The 17,945-nt window shown below is 35.8% G+C and overlaps 1 protein-coding gene across 1 annotated transcript in view; it reads left to right on the forward strand.

Moving 5' to 3' along the window:
• The window catches only part of LOC113616456 (cilia- and flagella-associated protein 47-like), a gene marked incomplete at its 5' end in the record, with an annotated part of 358,695 nt that overhangs the window by 20,025 nt on the left and 320,725 nt on the right, over window positions 1-17,945 (forward strand). Inside the window, 5 exon segments of the mRNA XM_027099781.1 lie at window positions 1,612-1,742; window positions 4,775-4,897; window positions 6,172-6,303; window positions 10,312-10,389; window positions 13,607-13,751. Of these exon segments, the coding sequence (XP_026955582.1) occupies window positions 1,612-1,742; window positions 4,775-4,897; window positions 6,172-6,303; window positions 10,312-10,389; window positions 13,607-13,751 (609 nt within the window).

Raw genomic sequence — 17,945 nt, forward strand, 5'->3', positions numbered from 1 at the left:
CTCCCCACCCAACCTCTTTTCCACTCCCATTGTGTATTTGTTACATCACCTACAGTTATTTGTTTATGTCCATCTCCTGTTGTGGTAGATGTTACTAAGCCCAGATTATCTGATATCCATTCCCCTTCCTTATGGGACCCTCATTTTGTTTGGGGAAGCAGTGTTCTTATTTACGTATCTCTTTTCCCCAGCCTTTCTTGCCAATGAGATATGGACAGAAATTTCTTTTAGCTTTATCCCCCTTCTATATGCCAGGTACTGTTTGAAGTACTTCTGCTTATATTAGCTTATTTATTCCCTTTATCAATTCTCTAAGAAACAGTTGTTATCCCCACTTTATGTATGAGGAATCTGTGTTACATAGGTTTAGTAAATCGTCCAAAGTCTCAGCTAGTAAGTGTCAGAGCTGAAATTTGAACCAGGGAGTCTGACTGGAGAATTTGTGCTCTTTTTAACGACTGTGCTTTGATACCTTTCCACACAGAGGAAGGCCACGTGATAAGGAATGGCAGTGTGGGAAGCTAGGAGCATTGCTCCTTCAAGGCATTGTCAACCTGTTAAGGCAGCCCTGGAATACCTGCCCATGGACTTCTGATTGCATAAGATAAATAAACTCGTATCTACCTAACCCACTGTAACAGGACTTATTGTTACTTATAGACAAATATAATTCTGATGGATCCCAACTAGACTGTTAGCTCTTCCACGAGTAGTTTCTCCTCTTTTTATAAATTATTGTGCCAACTATAGTATTGGCATTCAAGAGTATTAATAATAATATCTGACACTGGGTGCTTTCTAGGCATTACACACTATGTTAATCCCTTTATGTGTGTTGTTATCTCCCTACGTGGCCACTGCAAAACTAGGAGGTAGGCACTATACCTTTTTCAAGGTTGAGAAAACTACTGTTGCATGTGAGTCAGCCTGACTCAAGGCAAAGTTTGTTGTGATGGTCACGCATGTCTCTGTTCAGTATCCTGTGCCTTTGAATCTCAGATGATCCCCTCTTCCTGAGGGAAGAGCTTCTAAGTCATTCTTTCCATCAAGTATTATTTTCTTAGACCAAAGGAGATGATGAATTTAAACAGGTAAAGCAGCTCACAGTAAATGTGCCTTATACCCTCCTGGGTTCTAAATACATTTGAATTATAGAAATGTGCTAATTGCTAATAGCTACATCAGAAGTTATATCTCTAGGGATTTGAACATTAAAACAAACAAAAAAAAGCCTCTGGTAATGATAATTCCTTCCTCCAGAAACTGAATGAGTGTCCGGTGTGTTTCAGAGTGTTGAGAAATGTGGAGGGGGCATTTGATCAGGGATCGCAGATGATTTTCTACTGTCTAGATGTAAAGTTATCTCTAATCCTAGAGTGTTGCTTCATTGATAAATTTAAATTTTTTTTGCTATATATTGGCATACTTTTTGTCAGATATTTTGATCTGCCTATTAAAGTTGGAGCATAAGGTATTCCCTGTATTTTGTTTAATTTAAATAATTTGTTATAAAATGTCATTACATGTTTATGCCATCTCTTATTTTGGATATTAAAAAATAAATATAGTTAAAATGTGGTAAATTTCTTGTTCTCTCTAAATTCTCTGTAGGCACTGTTGAGCCATACTCCCTATTGGAATGTGAAGTGACATGGCAGCTGGGATTTGATTCTCCGGAAAGGGAAGAATTTATTCTTCACATCAATGAAGGAAACACGCTGACACTGAAATGTCTTGCACATGTAATGATTTCCCTTGAATATTATTTTTATTTTGAGGGCTATAAATTGGTTGAGTATGCATATGCGTATATAGTTGCGTATATATACTATGTTAGTAAAAACTGATTTTACATGTAATACTTAGTTAGCTAAAGTGTCTTAACATCTTCTTGGAGCCACTTCTCTACCATAAATGAAGACTTTGCTAAAAAATGTGTTGTATTATCTAGAATTAACTCAGAAATCCAAAACTTTTGTGCCAACAATACTAGATTGTTATTAGAGACTATAATACCATGGGAGCCACTTGAAATTAAATTATTTCTTTAATAAGTGCCAAAGAAAACTAGAGAAAATTATATTATTGCATTTTTCGTATTTAGTTGTAATTAATAATTCAGTATGAAATGGATCATGTGATTTATATAGCAAGGAAATATAGAAAATTCTTCCATATTCCATATGGAATATACTTATAATAAAAATGTAAGTAAAGTGAAGGCTGCAATATGTAATTTTAACTTTCTTTCTGTGGTAGAACCCAGAAGACCTTAACTTCATGGCTCTTAATTACCAAGGATATGCTTTACATGTGTACCAAATTCCCTTCCCAACATTCTTAGTAATTTAACACAACCCAATGCTGTTTTGCTAAATCCCATCTCTGTCTCCAGGCCATGATCATGTTCTTACATATTTTAGCTATAAAGAAGCTTATAGCCTTAAGATATAAGAGATCCATCCACTTTTATGATGGCAAGTGGCAGTCAGAAATCAATAGGGTCTTTCCTTTGCCCCAGGCTTGAAATAAGCTGCTGCTTTCACTATGTTTAAATCACTTATTAATTCTTTTTACAACTTTGTATTGAAGTATAGTATACTACAGAAAGGTGCACATATTATAAAGTATGTATCACTCAATTATTTTTTATAAACTAGTAACACCCTTGTAACTCACACCCAGATCAACCTGATCAAGAAACAGAACATGACTAGCATCACAAAAAAACCCCCCTAGTCCACACTTCAGTCACTATGTGTCCCTCCCAGGATCATCACAATCGTTACTTCTAAGAGCATAGATTAATTTTGGCTTTAAACTGTATATAAATGTCATCACACCATATGTTCTCTTCTATGCCTGTCTTCTTTTGTTCATAATTAGGTTTGTGGGATGCATCTATGCTGATACATGTGGTGACAGATTATTCATTCTCACTCCTGAATAGCATTCCATTTGGTTAGACTGTACAATCAGTTTTCCATCACACAGCTGATGAGGGTTTGGATTGTTTCAGATTTTTGGCTAATGTAATAGTGCTTCTATTAACATTCTCTGTCTTTTGGTGAACATATGTATACAGTTCTTTAACTGTTATTTACATAACTGTGTTTGACAAGTTTACTAATATAAATTTGCTCATATACTCACCCCATGTGTATTTTTTCTAACAAATAAAAGATGAGCAATTTAGTAATGTAGACTTAGCATTAATAATAAGTATCATTTTTTTTAAAAAAGAATTATTGGAGTATAGTTGATTTACAATGTTGTATTAGTTTTAGGTGTACAGCAAAGTGAATCAGTTATATGTATACATGTATCCAGTCTTTTTTTTTTAAGATTCTTTTTCCATATAGGCCATTACAGAGTATTGAGTAGAGTTCCCTGCACTATGCAGCAGGTTCTTATTAGTTATCTGTTTTATATATAGTAGTGTGTATATGTCAGTCCCAGTCTCCCAATTTATCCCTCCCCCCCTTATCCCCTGATAACCATAAGGTATTATTTATTAATTATTGTGTCTCAGGTACGATGCAAAATGACGTTCTTGTATTATCTCATTTAATCCTTACAGCAACTCTATAAGGAATGTATTAATAACTCAATTGATGGGTGAGAAAATGGAGCATTAGAATGGTTAATTATCTAGTACAAGTTCACACGTGCAGTAAATGCCCTATTGGAATTTATATCCAAAGTGATCTGCCTCCACAGCCTTTGCCATTACCCTCTCATAAAATTTGATTTCCACTTTCCCTACACTAGGGTTGGTTAAGAATTAAACTCTGAGATGTCAGTGTACTGAACTAGATTATTTTTGGCCAATTTTTCAAGCCCTTGAGTTTAAGTGAACTTACTTAAGAGTAAGTGAAGTGTTACTCTTAAGAAAGGAAAGAAGGAGGAATGTGAAACAATTAAATAAAATGTTCATTTAAGTTTTTTCATTAATTATGAAGGACTTACTTGACCATTTCATCTTTTGTTAGCTTTGTTTGAAAGTTTATTTTTCCAGTTATCCGAATCATGTTCTTCAACTAATTATACGAATGTATTAAAATCTCCTAAGACAATAAGAAATAATATGTATTATTTATAGTAGGGTCTATTGTAAAGAGCACTGAATGAGGAATTAGAAATCTTGGGTTCTAGTTCACCTTGGTTACTATTTGCTTTCCTGTAAAATGGGAGAGGTGGATAATATCAACGTTTCCAAAAAGTGTTTTATGTTGCTGTAGTTCTATGAAGTGGTTTGTGTAGGACAGGGCGAGGGAGTCCTGTGCCTAAGTAATTCTGTGAATCACAGTGTACTACCTCCCCATTCTCAGATAAGCAAAGTGTACATTATCAGCATATTAAGCCCTATGAGAAGACTTCTAGTAGAAACATGCCTGGATAATCTCTCTTGGCATGTTATTTCCCATACTTACATGACCCTTGAACTTTTTCCTTTTGTGTAGCACATGGTAACACCTTGTATGTAGTGGGGCAGATGGTCTCTAGTATCCCCTTCAGTGACTAATCTACATCATTCTCAGTCATGGATTTACTTCGTCCTTAGAGTTATCTTACTCTCTCTGCCTTCCTCAGTTTAGGAGTACATTGTAAATATTCCACTCTTTTCCTTTCTCTTAAGAACACCATAAAATCTGATAACGCTTCGTATTTTAGAAATTTCTATGAAGCTGAAAAAGTTTGAGTTATCTCGTGGGGGATTAAAAAAATGTTTACTGTTATTTCAATTTCATGTTCCCTTTCTTCCTCTTATTAGCTTGGTCACACCAAGGTCGTTCTTTTAGAGCCAAGGATACTCTTCAGTGATAGCCCTCAAGGTTTAACAACTTGGAGAAAAGCCATTCTTCACAATGTAGGACCAAACCATGCTTATTTCAAGGTAATGTAGAATCTGGAAATCTTACTTGGATCAGATCACATTATAATTTGAACTATTTATTGCCATGAGTTCTATGCCATGAATACTTTAGTCTTTATAGATTGACTAATGCTAATATTTAGGTATTTCATATCAGATTTATCTGAATACATTTCATCTACTTTATCCTTTTAGTTTCCCATAAAATTTGTCACTATCTCTCCCTTCCTTCCTTAATCTCTCCCTTCCTTCTCCTCTTACCCCTCTTTTGCTTTCTTTCTGTTATTTTGTTTTATTGGGAAAAAAAGATGATTTCAAAAAAACTAACATTTAAAAAAATATGCAGTGTTTATGTTACATTCAGTATTTAATTACATGCTTTTCCTTTTTTTCCTTGTTTTCACTCTGTCATCAAGACTGTTATGGTAGCAACTGGGACCTAGATCAAGACCATTCTAAAGATATTCTATTTATAGTTGTTACTCCTGATTTAAATTGTGGGGCGGGTGGTGTTTAAATTGGTAATAGATGTTTTTTTTTTTTTAACTGAGAAACATTAACATCTCCTAATAGTGACAGTAGAGGTTAGCATTTGAGATCTTTCTTTCAAGCTTGTATTTACATGTCTTCTGCCCAGACAAGCAAAGGAGGATACCCTTTTCTACTCTGTTGCTTCAGAATTAGTTCTGAAGTCTGTTTGTTCCCTCATCCCCTAAAATATGTTAACCAATTTCCCTTCAAATTATTCTGACTTAAGGCATGATAAATAAGCCTAAATTGGCCTCTGACAAACCACACCTTAACTCTTTTGGTAAGTTACTTTTTTGAAGGTCAAAATGATATCTTAGACATTAGGCTATAAAGGAAATAATAAAGAAGAGTAGGTTACTTTATCATCTTGCCTCCCCACTAACTTTGCTTTCAGTTTTTTAGGATCAGGGAAAAGACAGGCTATCAAAATAGTATCTAGAATTTTGGCATCTCTCCAACAGATACATCTCATCCTTTCCTTGTAAGTTTTGCAAAGGCTTGAAAACACTTCAGATAATAACCTTCATCATCCTGTTTGAATTGGAAGATGCCATTGCTAAAAGTTCTGTTTGCTGGGTTAGGGGTGCAAATCCTTGTTGAAGTTCAAATTGTTTCTCTGGTGTTTGAAAATCTATTTCAAAACCATCTCATGCTGTGTGCCTGTAGGTCCTCTCTCTATGTACTGGTCTAGAAGTTTTCCTATGAAAGCTTTGGAACAATAACTTCAAAGGATAAGTGACATTTCTGCAAATTTTTGATTATAGGTTTGTGACCAGAGTCTTTTGTCTGTGATTGATGTTGTTCCATCACAAGGAATCATTCCATTGCGGGGGCTAACTGTTCTCAATACCTCCTGTACTCCTACTGTAGCAGGAAAATTTGATACAGGAGCAAAGGTATGTTTATGCATATGTGTGTTTGCTCCTTATATATGTGTCTGTGGATTTGTTTGGTTATGATATTTATAATAGTAGGTATAATTCTATAAAAGGTTATATACATGTTTATTCTTAGAAAGCTTATTTTAATGATTTCTTCTAATGGGGATGGGTTTTAATATTATGACACTAAAGAGTAATTTAAAAAATTTCTGTTATTTTTCTATTCTAAATTTCTAATTGAGTTAGCTCTACAGAGGTGCAGTTTTTAGAAATCTAAAAAATAAACAACCTTACTTATACATTGGTTGTAAAAATGGTTAGCAGAACTTGGCAAGAGGATTTGTAGAAAATATTTTTGGTGAAAGTTGCTAATGGAAGTTTCTACTAAGTTGAAATGGATACATTTCATTGATATGAGGCATTTTTCACATGAACTTGGAATATTTGGCATCTCTAACTTGTGACAAGCCCTCACTAGTCACAGAGCAAAGGATTGTTTTTTCCATGGTGTTAATTAGATACCTAAGGAAAAAATAATCAGTTTTGGAATGCTAATTTTAAATAGCTTTAATGACTATAGGAATCATAGGAAAATTGTATATGACGTTAATATCTGTATTTTATAGCACACATAAAATGTTTTACTATTTTATGTTCTGGGAATTATGTAAATGAAAAGGTATTACCTTGATTTTAGGGACTTCTCTAAGTGTTCATTAAACAGAATAAATAAAACATGTAAGACCAGTCTGTAGTAAATTTTACTTATTATAAACTCATGGAATGGAATGCTCTTAATCTTCAATTTGATGATCAACTCTGTGCATTTACTCACATTAAAAAAGTGATATGTGCACTATCATCAGATCAAAATGAACGGCTTAAGAGATAGCCTCCATTTTATCCTTCAATTTCCCATAATCATTAGTTCTTAAATAATATTTAGCTTAATATAATAAACACCAATTTGCCTGGCCCCCAAATAAACAACCTAATAATTATATCTTACTTTTATAAAGAAGTATAGGGGGCTTCCCTGGTGGCGCATTGGTTACGAATCCACCTGTCAATGCAGGGGACATGGGTTCGAGCCCTGGTCTGGGAAGATCCCACAAGCCACGGAGCACCTAAGCCCGTGCGCCACAACTACGGAGCCTGCGCTCTAGATCCCACGCGCCACAACTACTGAAGCCCGAGAGCCTAGAGCCCCTGCCCCACAACAGGAGAGGCCACCGTGATGAGAAGCCCGTGCACCACAAGGAAGAGTAGCCCCCACTCGCCACAGCTAGAGAAGGCCCGTGCACAGCAACGAAGACCCAGCACAGCCAAAAATAATTAAATAAAACAAATAAATTACAAAAACAAAAGTATATATTGAAAGATGTTTATAAAGTGTATATTGTGGTATACGGTCTGATATTTAGGCAGAATTTTTGTATATTATTTTGGAAAAAATAAAAAACATAGCCACTAAAATATAGGTTTTACTGAGATTAGTTTCCACTGTATTTTAGAGAACCATGCTGTTTTTACAAAGCTTACCTTTTTAACAGTATATTATAATGAGATTCCTTTATTCATCCATTCCATGCGTACTTACTGGGCACATATTATGTGTTAGGCTCTGTTGCGTTGCTAGGAATGCAAAATTGAACAAGATAACTAGGGTCCTTGGTCTCTAAGAATGTACAATATGATGGGGGATGCAAACAACTCAAAATTAAAAGATAGTGTAATAAGTACTATGATGGAGAAATACAGTAGGCTGGGGGCGTACACGGGAGAGGTTTGCAACCCATGCTTAAATGGTCAGGGACAGTTTCCTAGGGGAAGATAAATCTGAAAGACACCAGAGTTAAGAATCAGCCAGAGGAAAGGGGTAGTAGTGGGGTGAGGGAGGAGAGGAGGAAAGAGTATTCAAGGAAGACAAAATTGAATGTGTTCAGGCATATGGGAGGAGAGGGAGAGCTACAAGGCAGATATGAAAAACTTAGTTTAACATGACTTGGTTATAGATTGAATGGATGATAGTGGGGAAAGATGTATTTAGAGGCCTGTATAAATTTTAGTCATACAGGTCCTTAGCAACAACTTAGGAAGTCAAAATTTCATCTTAAGAGCTTGGAGTTTTTAAGCATGGAGAGTTTCACACTCAGATTTGCATTTTTCAGACATCACTTTGGTTATAGAGCAGTGTTAAACTGCGACCAGTGCAGAGTTATTAGTCTGCTGATGATGTCCAGGCAGGAGAAGATTGTGTTCTCAGGAGGTAGGATTCTAGACAAATTCTAGTCAAATTTAGGAGATGAATATTTAGGGTTTGATGATTGAAAGGGGTCACATATAAATAAAACAGGTAAGTCAAGTGTGAGACAGGTGGTAACAACATTTGAAGAAAGATTAGAGGATGAGTAGCATATTTTAGAGGGAAATCATGAGTTTGAGGCACTTTTGCATCCCTATGTAGAGATGTCTAGTAAAGAGGCCATTGCTTATACATGTTGGTCTGAAGGCTAAGGATTAATCTTAGAGATGATAGAGGTTATTTCTGTTACCCCTGTGAAAATCAAGATGAGTATAAGTGGATCGAATATATTGATGAGAAGTTGGAATGATAAACTTTGTTGAATAATGGAGAAAATGGAGACAGGTTAATTGGGGCTGATCAGGGAAACATCACACATGTGACATCGTGGAACTCTATTCTCTGAAAATGGGTGAGAAAGCAGGGATGAGAGAGGGTTGTGAGAAAGAGAGGGACAGATGAATGTATGGTTTCTGAGGCCATGGATTTGTGACGGGTGATATTGTCCAGGGTACAGATTAAGTCTCAGGAGATGAAAAGGTCAAGTGAGCAATTGGTGAGGGTAGTAAATGGGTTATGGCAGCCTGGAATCTTCAGTTACCCACGAAAGGAGAAGTGAGTAAAAGGCAGCCATGGGGGTGTTGAGACTTACATATGGCGTTCATCAGTGAAGCAATATGTTGATTTGTAATTACCTCTGAAGCATTAAGTTATGCTTCTTATGATTTTAGTCAAGTATTTTAGGTACTATGTATTCTGTAAATAAAATATAGAAATCATATAGTAGTATGAATTAAGCAATTCGGTTAATAAGATTGTCTAGATGGCACTCACTTTCCTTAATAATTCTGAAAAAATGGTATTTTGTGGTTTCTTTACCTATAAACAATGCCACTGATTCTATCAAAAGAGTGAAATACACTCATCTCTCTTTTTTTAATATACATTTAGATTTAAATCTCGAAGTTGACTGCTAACCTGTTCTTGTACAGGTAGGGCTTTCAGGGAATGATATTTTTGTGCTTCTGAGATTTTGATTAGACAATTATATGTTCATGTAATCTATAGTTCTTATTTTGTAGGAGTTACATGACTAAATTCTTATTTCACTGTCTTAAATTTCTTGGAAGAAATTGAGTGCTCAGGCAGTTCTTGGTTCAAGTTTAGCCACTGCTGCTTTCAAGTTTTGTGACCTTAAGCCCCAGTTTTCCTCACTTGGAAATTAGGGTATTAACAGAATACTGAAGATTAAAAAGGAGATAATGTATTTAGCAGTATACTTGGGCCATATACTCAGCAATTTTTAGCTGCTCTCATTAGAACTATGGTTGTTTTGGATATTAGTATCTTTCTGTGTTTGCACTCAGTTTCTTGCTTGTTTTAATTTTGAATATTCCTTTGGAATTAGGTAAATACAAAAGGCTCACACAGAGTTTGAAGCAATAATGTCAAGGCAAATGGGTAGAACTCTTCAGTCAAATTCACGAGGTCCCATTTGTGATGGAAGTTTTTAAGAGTTGAAAATTCACTCCTTTAGGAATATCAATTCTACATCACAAGAAATGGGATGATAACTCCCAGAATAAATCTTGTGACATTTATAATAAGTTATGATTATTTAAATTATAAAATGTTATATAAATGCCAGGTAATACTTCAGCAGTATATGAGTCTATTTTAGTGTGGTTTCTACAGAGTTTTATGTTTTTCCTAAATAGATTGCTATTCACCGTGCAAAAGACATAGACCTTAGGACTGGTGGATCTATTGAGATTGCTGATGTTGAAATCAATCCTGTGAGTATGTTACCTATTTGTATAATCAATTTATGAGTGTGGTGATTTTTATTTATGTGTCCCTAGTCAGCCCATTTAGGTTAAAAATTTTTTATTATGTAGTAATTTGTCACATAGAAATTAATATATGTAATATAAATATAAGTGATGAAGCAGAGTATTAAGCCAATTAATGAAAGTTTAAGAATTCACCACTGAACTTAAGTAGCAGAACAGTACCAGTACCGTTAAATTATCTGAAGGCTTCATCATGATCCTACCCCTCTTAAGAGATAACTACTTTCCTGAATTTTGTCATTGTTCTCCCTTTACTTTTTCTAATTAGGTTACCACATATGTATGAATTCCTTATGGTTCATTATTTAGTTTGTTCATTTCTGAGCTTTATAACAAAGATATATTATCTTTGGTGGGTTACTTTTAATTGAATATCATGTTTTTAAACTTCATCTAGGTTATGTGTAGCTGTATGTTATTCATTTTCCCTGCTGCTTAATAGTCCATTATGTAGACATACTGTAATTTGTAGACTCATTCCATTGTCCATCCAATTAGTGTCTGTTTTTTTGGTATTACAAATACTATAGCTATGAACATTTATGTACATATCTTCTAAGGTACTTATGAAATAGTTTCTTTAGGAATGGAGTTGCTGAGATGCAGATAATGTACATATTTGACTTCACAAGATAATTTCCATATTTTCTTCTCATGTTTCCATTGATCCACATTCTGTTGCTCCATAAGTTGTATTATAAGACACAATGTTTGCCAATCTTTTGAGTGTAAAATACCCCACTATGGTATTGATTTACATTTTCTGAACTATAATCAAATTTATTTTTTGAATTATTGTTCTGTACCCTACTGAAATTTTGTTCTACAGTTGATAGAGTGCACATACATGCTATTTTTTTCTTTTTTTTTCTGTCCAAGCTTTCAGAGTTAGATCTGGTCTTACCTACCTAAAGAAACTTTCCCTGATCCTTCAAAGCAAGCCCATATTCCCCTCTCTTGTGACATTTACTAGATGTCACAAACATCTTAAACTCTGGGAACATCTCCATTGTAGCAATTGTCATATTATTTTCAGGTTATCTGCCCTTTTGTTTTTCTATCCCCAGTACCTAGTACCATTCTGGTGCTGAACTAAATTGAGTAGAAATTGATGAGGCTGCTGGTTGCCTCAGGTAGGGCCTTACCACTAGTCTGCACTTTAACGGCATCACCACAATTCTAGGCTTTAAGTTACAATTTTCTAACCTTTCTTTTATTCAGTGTTGAAGGCATGGTAAGTCCAGATAGACTGATGGATACTAAGCTAGCTTGTCCAAGACAGTGGTGATTCCTGTAGTATCCAGAGTGCTTTTTTTCAGTTGATATGGTGTCCCTCCTTGAACAATGTTAGACAAAGATGGAGACTTTAAATACTGCATTTCCTAGTCCTAAAGATATTTGTGGCAGGCTTTGCATGTTATGGCATAACTGAGTAATTTATAGGACTTCAATATATATTTATCAATATTTCTTAATTATGTTGGATTTTTAAACATTGATGCCCAGTTACCTTTTAAAAACAATATTCTAGTATTACCAGATATTGTTAGCAATATATCTAATAACTGTGTGGCATTGACTGTGTGTCTTAATAACAATTAGGAAATTTTATCCAAATTAACCTATGGGAAAGACCAGAAATGGGATAAGAGGAGTGATTTTTTGCATACGAAGCATCAAACTTTCACTACCTGTTTTGGATTTCACAAATTTCACCTGTAGAACTGGGTTGATATTTTAAGTGAAGCAAATAGTGGACAGTTGACCTTAATGTCATGTTTTTCTCAGCATTAGGATACTGTTGCCTCTTTCTCTTTTAATGGTGTATGTGATTCTTTTACTAAGGAACTGTAGAGTATATATAGTTACTCTACCAGAAGAGGAATCCTGCAGAGTTTTGTGGGGTACACATGCCTGGCATATAAGCTAAAGTTAAGATACATTCAGTAAACATTCCTTATGTATTTAAGCTAGATGTCAGATAGGTGCTAGAGATGTAAAAATGAATGAGACTTAAGGTCCACTAGAAGAGACATAAAAAGACAAATAAACGGACATTATGATGTCATAATGTGAATAAACATAAGCAACAGAAGTAGTCCCGATCATATTGTAATTAATTGTGGCTTATCCAACTGGTATTTGAAGGATGCATAGTATTTTATCAGGCAATTACAAGTTAGAGAAGGGCCTTCTGACAGCAGAGACACCTTGATAAAGACACAGAAGGGAGAAGCGCCAGGTACTGGTTGGAAATGACAAGTCATACAGCTTGCTGAAATATGAAGTCATAGGGGTGAGAGTGGAGCTAGGTAAGGCTGGAACATGAGGCAGGGGAAGGTCATGGTGAACTTTATGAGCCCTGCTAACAAACTTGACATTGTCCTGTAGATCTCCTGTAGAGGAGAATCATCAAATTTTAAGACAGGAAATGATGTGGTCAGATTTTTAATTAGTTTAATTGTGACATAGATGTGGAGGGGAGAATTGGAGAAAGTCAAATCTAGCAATGAAATGAAAAGTGATGAGTTACTGGGCTTCCCTGGTGGTGCAGTGGTTGAGAGGCCACCTGCCGGTGCAGGGGACGCGGGTTTGTACCCCGGTCCGGGAAGATCCCACATGCCGCAGAGCGGCTGGGCCCGTGAGCCATGGCCGCTGAGCCTGCGTGTCCGGAGCCTGTGCTCCACAACGGGAGAGGCCACAACAGTGAGAGGCCTGCGTACAGGAAAAAAAAAAGTGATGAGTTACTAACTTTATACAATTACAATAAAGTTAAGAGGTGAAGAAGTCAGAATTAATGGGATTTGGTAACTGATTACATGTAAGAGGGAGAGGGAAGAAGGAAAATTTAACTAATTTGTATAGAATACTGCTGTAATAATGTCCTTGATAAACATGAGTGTATTTTTTTATTGAGGTATAATTGACATATAACATGTTAGTTTCAGGTGTACAATATAATGATTCAATATTTGTATATATTGTGAAATAGTCACCATGGTAAGTCTAATTATCATTGGTCACCAAACATACTTAACAATTTTTTTCTCATAATGAGGACTTTTAAGATCTACTGTTTTGCAATGTAATTTTTCGTTTACATTATTTTCATAAATTGTTACTCTACCTTCTAATTATGATTTCTTTTTTTATGTTTTAGGATGTATTTAACTTCAGTGGCACCTATGTTGGCGTTACCCAGATTATTCCATTTTTAGTAAAAAGCAAAGGTATAACACGTGCCAGAGTAGAGTTTAATCTGCAAGACTTTGAAGGTTTTTCTATGGATTTTAAAGACAAATCAGGTATATATTTTATACCATTATGATATTATTGTAAAAGTAAAACAGTTTTAAGTTTGCTCTAAGGAATAATGTTAAGCAAATACTGTAAGTCAAGGGCAATTATTCTTAAGTATTTTTGACTTATGACTCAATGCATATTTTTCTTTCTTTTTTTTTAAAGTGCACTTCCTTTCACATCAAGCATATAAGCGACTAAGAACTCATGGAAACAGCTGCCCGCTTCCCTTTCTGCACGGCTACTAGGGGCCTAACCTGAAGGCAAGTTTTCACGTTGAGATTCCCTTTAGCTCTATAGGTTGTCAGGCGGACCACAACCGCGGCCGCGGAAGCACCTGGTTTAGACAGAACAGACTCATAATTTTCCCCGAAGCATTCTTACACGGTTGACAGGCCTGTCAAGAGCAGGGAATGTCAGGTAGCTTCAAGGCAGCATGAATGCAGCCTTCAAAATGGGAAAGCAAGGCTAGTTCCAGCAGGCCCCTGTTTCCATGGGCACACTCAGCATACACCCCTGTGGTTTCTTTCTTTTTTTTTTTTTTTTTGTTTAAACATCTTTATTGGAGTATAATTGCTTTACAATGGTATGTTAGTTTCAGCTTCACAACAAAATGAATCAGTTATATATATACATATGTTCCCATATCTCTTCCCGCTTGCGTCTCCCTCCCTCCCACCCTCCCTATCCCACCCCTCCAGGCGGTCACAAAGCACCGAGCTGATCTACCTGTGCTATGCTGCTGCTTCCCACTAGCTATCTACCTTACGTTTGGTAGTGTATATATGTCCATGCCTCTTTATCGCTTTGTCACCGTTTACCCTTCCCCCTCCCCATAGCCTCAAGTCCATTCTCTAGTAAGTCTGTGTCTTTATTCCTGTTTCACCCCTAGGTTTTTCATGACATTTTTTTTTCTTAAATTCCATATATATGTGTTAGCATACGGTATTTGTCTCTCTCTTTCTGACTTACTTCACTCTGTATGACAGACTCTAGGTCTATCCACCTCATTACAAATAGCTCAATTTCGTCTCTTTTTATGGCTGAGTAACATTCCATTGTATATATGTGCCACGACTTCTTTATCCATTCATCCGATGATGGACACTTAGGTTGTTTCCATCTCTGGGCTATTGTAAATAGAGCTGCAATGAACATTTTGGTACATGACTCTTTTTGAATTATGGTTTTCTCAGGGTATATGCCCAGTACTGGGATTGCTGGGTCATATGGTAGTTCTATTTGTAGCTTTTTAAGGAACCTCCATACTGTTCTCCACAGTGGCTGTATCAATTTACATTCCCACCAACAGTGTAACAGGGTTCCCTTTTCTCCACATCCTCTCCAGCATTTATTATTTCTAGATTTTTTGATGATGGCCATTCTGACTGGTGTGAGATGATATCTCATTGTAGTTTTGATTTGCATTTCTCTAATGATTAGTGATGTTGAGCATCCTTTCATGTGTTTGTTGGCACTCTGTATATCTTCTTTGGAGAAATGTCTATTTAGGTCTTTTGCCCATTTTTGGATTGGGTTGTTCGTTTTTTTGTTATTAAGCTGCATGAGCTGCTTATAAATTTTGGAGATCAATCCTTTGTCAGTTGCTTCATTTGCAAATATTTTCTCCCATTCTGAGGGTTGTCTTTTGGTCTTCTTTATGGTTTCCTTTGCTGCGCAAAAGCTTTTAAGTTTCATTAGGTCCCATTTGTTTACTTTTGTTTTTATTTCCATTTCTCTAGGAGGTGGGTCAAAAAGGACCTTGCTGTGATTTATGTCATAGAGTGTTCTGCCTATGTTTTCCTCTAAGAGTTTGATAGTTTCTGGCCTTACATTTAGGTCTTTAATCCATTTTGAGCTTATTTTTGTGTATGGTGTTAGGGAGTGATCTAATCTCATACTTTTACATGTAGCTGTCCAGTTTTCCCAGCACCACTTATTGAATAGGCTGTCCTTTCTCCACTGTACATTTCTGCCTCCTTTGTCAAAGATAAGGTGACCATATGTGTGTGGGTTTATCTCTGGGCTTTCTATCCTGTTCCATTGATCTATATTTCTGTTTTTGTGCCAGTACCGTACTGTCTTGATTACTGTAGCTTTGTAGTATAGTCTGAAGTCAGGAAGCCTGATTCCTCCAGCTCCATTTTTCGTTCTCAAGATTGCTTTGGCTATTCGGGGTCTTTTGTGTTTCCATACAAATTGTGAAATTTTTTGTTCTAGTTCTGTGAAAAATGCCAGTGGTAGTTTCATAGGGATTGCATTGAATCTGTAGATTGCTTTGGGTAGTAGAGTCATTTTCACAATGTTGATTCTTCCAATCCAAGAACATGGTATATCTCTCCATCTATTTGTATCATCTTTAATTTCTTTCATCAGTGTCTTATAATTTTCTGCATACAGGTCTTTTGTCTCCTTAGGTAGGTTTATTCCTAGGTATTTTATTCTTTTTGTTGCAATGGTAAATGGGAGTGTTTTCTTGATTTCACTTTCAGATTTCTCATCCTTAGTGTATAGGAATGCCAGAGATTTCTGTGCATTAATTTTGTATCCTGCTACTTTACCAAATTCATTGATTAGCTCTAGTAGTTTTCTGGTAGCATCTTTAGGATTCTCTATGTATAGTATCATGTCATCTGCAAACAGTGACAGCTTTACTTCTTCTTTTCCGATTTGGATTCCTTTTATTTCCTTTTCTTCTCTGAATGCTGTGGCTAAAACTTCCAAAACTATGTTGAATAAGAGTGGTGAGAGTGGGCAACCTTGTCTTGTTCCTGATCTTAGTGGAAATGCTTTCAGTTTTTCACCATTGAGGACGATGTTGGCTGTGGGTTTGTCATATATGGCCTTTATTATGTTGAGGAAAGTTCCCTCTATGCCTACTTTCTGCAGGGTTTTTATCATAAATGGGTGTTGAATTTTGTCAAAAGCTTTCTCTGCATCTATTGAGATGATCATATGGTTTTTCTCCTTCAATTTGTTAATATGGTGTATCACGTTGATTGATTTGCGAATATTGAAGAATCCTTGCATTCCTGGAATAAACCCCACTTGATCATGGTGTATGATCCGTTTAATGTGCTGTTGGATTCTGTTTGCTAGTATTTTGTTGAGGATCTTTGCATCTATGTTCATCAGTGATATTGGCCTGTAGTTTTCTTTCTTTGTGACATCCTTGTCTGGTTTTGGTATCAGGGTGATGGTGGCCTCGTAGAAGGAGTTTGGGAGTGTTCCTCCCTCTGCTATATTTTGGAAGAGTCTGAGAAGGATAGGTGATAGCTCTTCTCTAAATGTTTGATAGAATTCGCCTGTGAAGCCATCTGGTCCTGGGCTTTTGCTTGTTGGAAGATTTTTAATCACAGTTTCAATTTCACTGCTTGTGATTGGTCTGTTCTTATTTTCTATTTCTTCCTGATTCAGTCTTGGCAGGTTGTGCCTTTCTAAGAATTTGTCCATTTCTTCCAGGTTGTCCATTTTATTGGCATAGAGTTGCTTGTAGTAATCTCTCATGATCTTTTGTATTTCTGCAGTGTCAGTTGTTACTTCTCCTTTTTCATTTCTAATTCTATTGATTTGAGTCTTCTCCCTTTTTTTCTTGATGAGTCTGGCTAATGGTTTATCAATTTTGTTTATCCTTTCAAAGAACTACCTTTTAGTTTTATTGATCTCTGCTATCGTTTCCTTCATTTCTTTTTCATTTATTTCTGATCTGATTTTTATGATTTCTTTCCTCCTGCTAACTTTGGGGTTTTTTTGTTCTTCTTTCTCTAATTGCTTTAGGTGCAAGGTTAGGTTGTTTATTCGAGATGTTTCCTGTTTCTTAAGGTAAGATTGTATTGCTATAAACTTCCCTCTTAGAACTGCTTTTGCTGCATCCCATAGATTTTGAGTCGTCGTGTCTCCATTGTCATTTGTTTCTAGGTATTTTTTATTTCCTATTTGATTTCTTCAGTGATCACTTCGTTATTAAGTAGTGTATTGTTTAGCCTCCATGTGTTTGTATTTTTTACAGATCTTCTCCTGTAATTGATATCGAGTCTCATAGCGTTGTGGTCGGAAAAGATAGTTGATACAATTTCGATTTTCTTAAATTTACCAAGGCTTGATTTGTGACCCAAGATATGATCTATCCTGGAGAATGTTCCATGAGCACTAGAGAAAAATGTGTATTCTGTTGTTTTTGGATGGAATGTCCTATAAAT

This window comes from Aethalodelphis obliquidens, unplaced genomic scaffold, assembly GCF_003676395.1.
Source record: "Aethalodelphis obliquidens isolate GAN/ISIS:26980383/991018 unplaced genomic scaffold, ASM367639v1 scaffold141, whole genome shotgun sequence".
NCBI lineage: Eukaryota > Metazoa > Chordata > Mammalia > Artiodactyla > Delphinidae > Aethalodelphis > Aethalodelphis obliquidens.